Source organism: Anneissia japonica, unplaced genomic scaffold, assembly GCF_011630105.1.
Source record: "Anneissia japonica isolate Jap-2015-1 unplaced genomic scaffold, ASM1163010v1 scaffold640_len1575945_cov177, whole genome shotgun sequence".
In the NCBI taxonomy this organism is placed as follows: domain Eukaryota; kingdom Metazoa; phylum Echinodermata; class Crinoidea; order Comatulida; family Comatulidae; genus Anneissia; species Anneissia japonica.
Genome location: NW_022684376.1, coordinates 76,220 through 78,357, shown reverse-complemented (window position 1 = coordinate 78,357; position 2,138 = coordinate 76,220). Strand labels below are relative to the sequence as shown.

General features: G+C 28.6%; 1 protein-coding gene across 1 annotated transcript in view; it reads right to left on the bottom strand.

The window, feature by feature from the left end:
• Positions 1-444: 444 nt before the first annotated feature.
• LOC117104856 (neurotrypsin-like) overlaps positions 445-2,138 on the bottom strand; it is a 4,184-nt gene continuing 2,490 nt past the window's right edge. The window contains exon 5 of the mRNA XM_033245708.1: positions 445-978. Within this exon, the coding sequence (XP_033101599.1) occupies positions 726-978 (253 nt within the window). The 3' untranslated portion in view covers positions 445-725. The remainder of the gene's footprint in view (positions 979-2,138) is intronic.

Below are 2,138 nucleotides of genomic sequence, written 5' to 3'. Positions count from 1 at the left end.
ATTATTATTATTATTATTATTATTATTATTATTACTATTATTATTATTATTATTATTATTATTATTATTATTATTATTATTATTATTATTATTATTATTATTATTATTTGGCCTATTACTACTACTACTACTATTATTATTATTAGGCCTATTACTATTATTATTATTATATTATTATTATTATTATGTTGACGACGACGTCGACGATGATTCAATTCAATTATAGGCCTCCCTCCAATTAAAGACCACCTTTTTAATTAGCTAATAAAGCTATAAGACATTTGTTAATATGGGACCACAGACAAGTTGAAGTGGTCTTTAGTTGGGAGGGACTTTCATTAGCGGGAGACCTTTAGTTCACAAATGACGATGACGGCGGTGATGAAAACGATGATGATGGTCTCAGTGGCTAATTATAGTGATGATTTTTTTTCCTTTTCTTAATTGATGGTTTTTTTTTAATTAAAACTATTAAATAACAATTTTGGATGTAATTTTTATTAATGGGAATTTTGCAATTATTTTGGTTGTTGATCTTTTTTCTTTTTTTTTCTCTTGATGGACATTTTTGATGTTCTGTTATTGGCCACCTTAAATGCAATTTTAATTTTATATTTTGATGTTGAATATATAGACTTTATTTTAGTCCTATTTGAATCATGTCACATTGGAAAATGGTGTTTGTCTTGTATTTTGAATGTTTATATCTTTTCTTGTACTGTAAATTATCCAATCACTATGTTCGATTGCAATAAAGTTTTATTTGAATTTGAATTTGATGATGATGACAACGACGATAAGCAACAGGAGAATTGGGATGTTATTATTATACTATCTTCCTTACCGCACTTGATGGCGACAAGCTTGACACAACTTTCACGCGTTGATGACCGCGTATAATCGCATTCCCTGATGTAGCTTTCGTTGCCTTTACACTTGAAGTTCGAGAATTGGCAATTGCCTTCATCCTCACCATATCTGAAAATGACAAGTTTATGTTATTTGTATATATAATCATAATAAAATAGAACAAGGATTGTATGGCCTCTGTGGTTTTAAGCCCAGTCACCAAACAATAAAAACATTATTCATGATTCCGTTGTTGTTGGCTCGGGTGGTGGGTTGGTACCATGGAGGTATTATACCTCCATGGTTGGTACAATATAACAGCTTAGCAATTTTTTTAAGTCAAAGAAGTTAAGATGTCCCTAAGCAAATATCTTAAGCTGATATATTAAATTATTTTATCAAAATCTTAGCTTAAAAATCGTCTCAGATGGCGCATGCGTACAATCGACTTTTAAATTTTAAGCAGTTTTTAAGCTAAGCAATAATGATAAAGACGAATTTAAATTCAGGCTCCGGAGGATAAAAAACACTTTTTGATATGTTGTAGAACTGATTTTTCATTTTTTTTTATACAGAATTGTATATTTAAAAACTGGGAGAAAAGGATCGTAATCACCCTTTTTCCCACCTTTTACCCCAATCTTTAATATATTCAAAAATCTGTTTCTCATTAACCATTCCCCAGTTTTTCGTCAAGTAACTTCTTAGAAAATTCAGTTCTACAACATATCAATTTTTTCCTCCGGAACCTGACTAAAGCTGATTTCTAGTTTGATAAATCCGGAACGAGAAATCAGGTAAGCGTCCATGGCATTGGAATAGAGAAAAGGTTATTGTAATACAGAATGCGTGAATTGCATATATACACTGGTGTAATTTAATATATTATGATATGAATTATGAGTGTTGTCAATGGTATAATGATATATGTTATTATGATATAATGATATATAAAATTATATGATACGATAAAATCAATATATACGATATTATCATGCTTTTATATGATGTGATATAAGATAATGATTATTATGGTAGAATATAATAATATATGATATGGTATGGTATGATATGATATTATGTCATATATGATAATGATGTAACATTTAATTATGATAGGGATATTCTAGAATATAATGATATACCGTATGATATGGTATGATATGATATGGTATGACATGATGTAACATTTAATTATGATAGGGATATGATATTATGATATGTCTGATACAATATGTATATGTATATATTTATACACATCTAGATGTGTATAAGAGACAGCAGTGGAT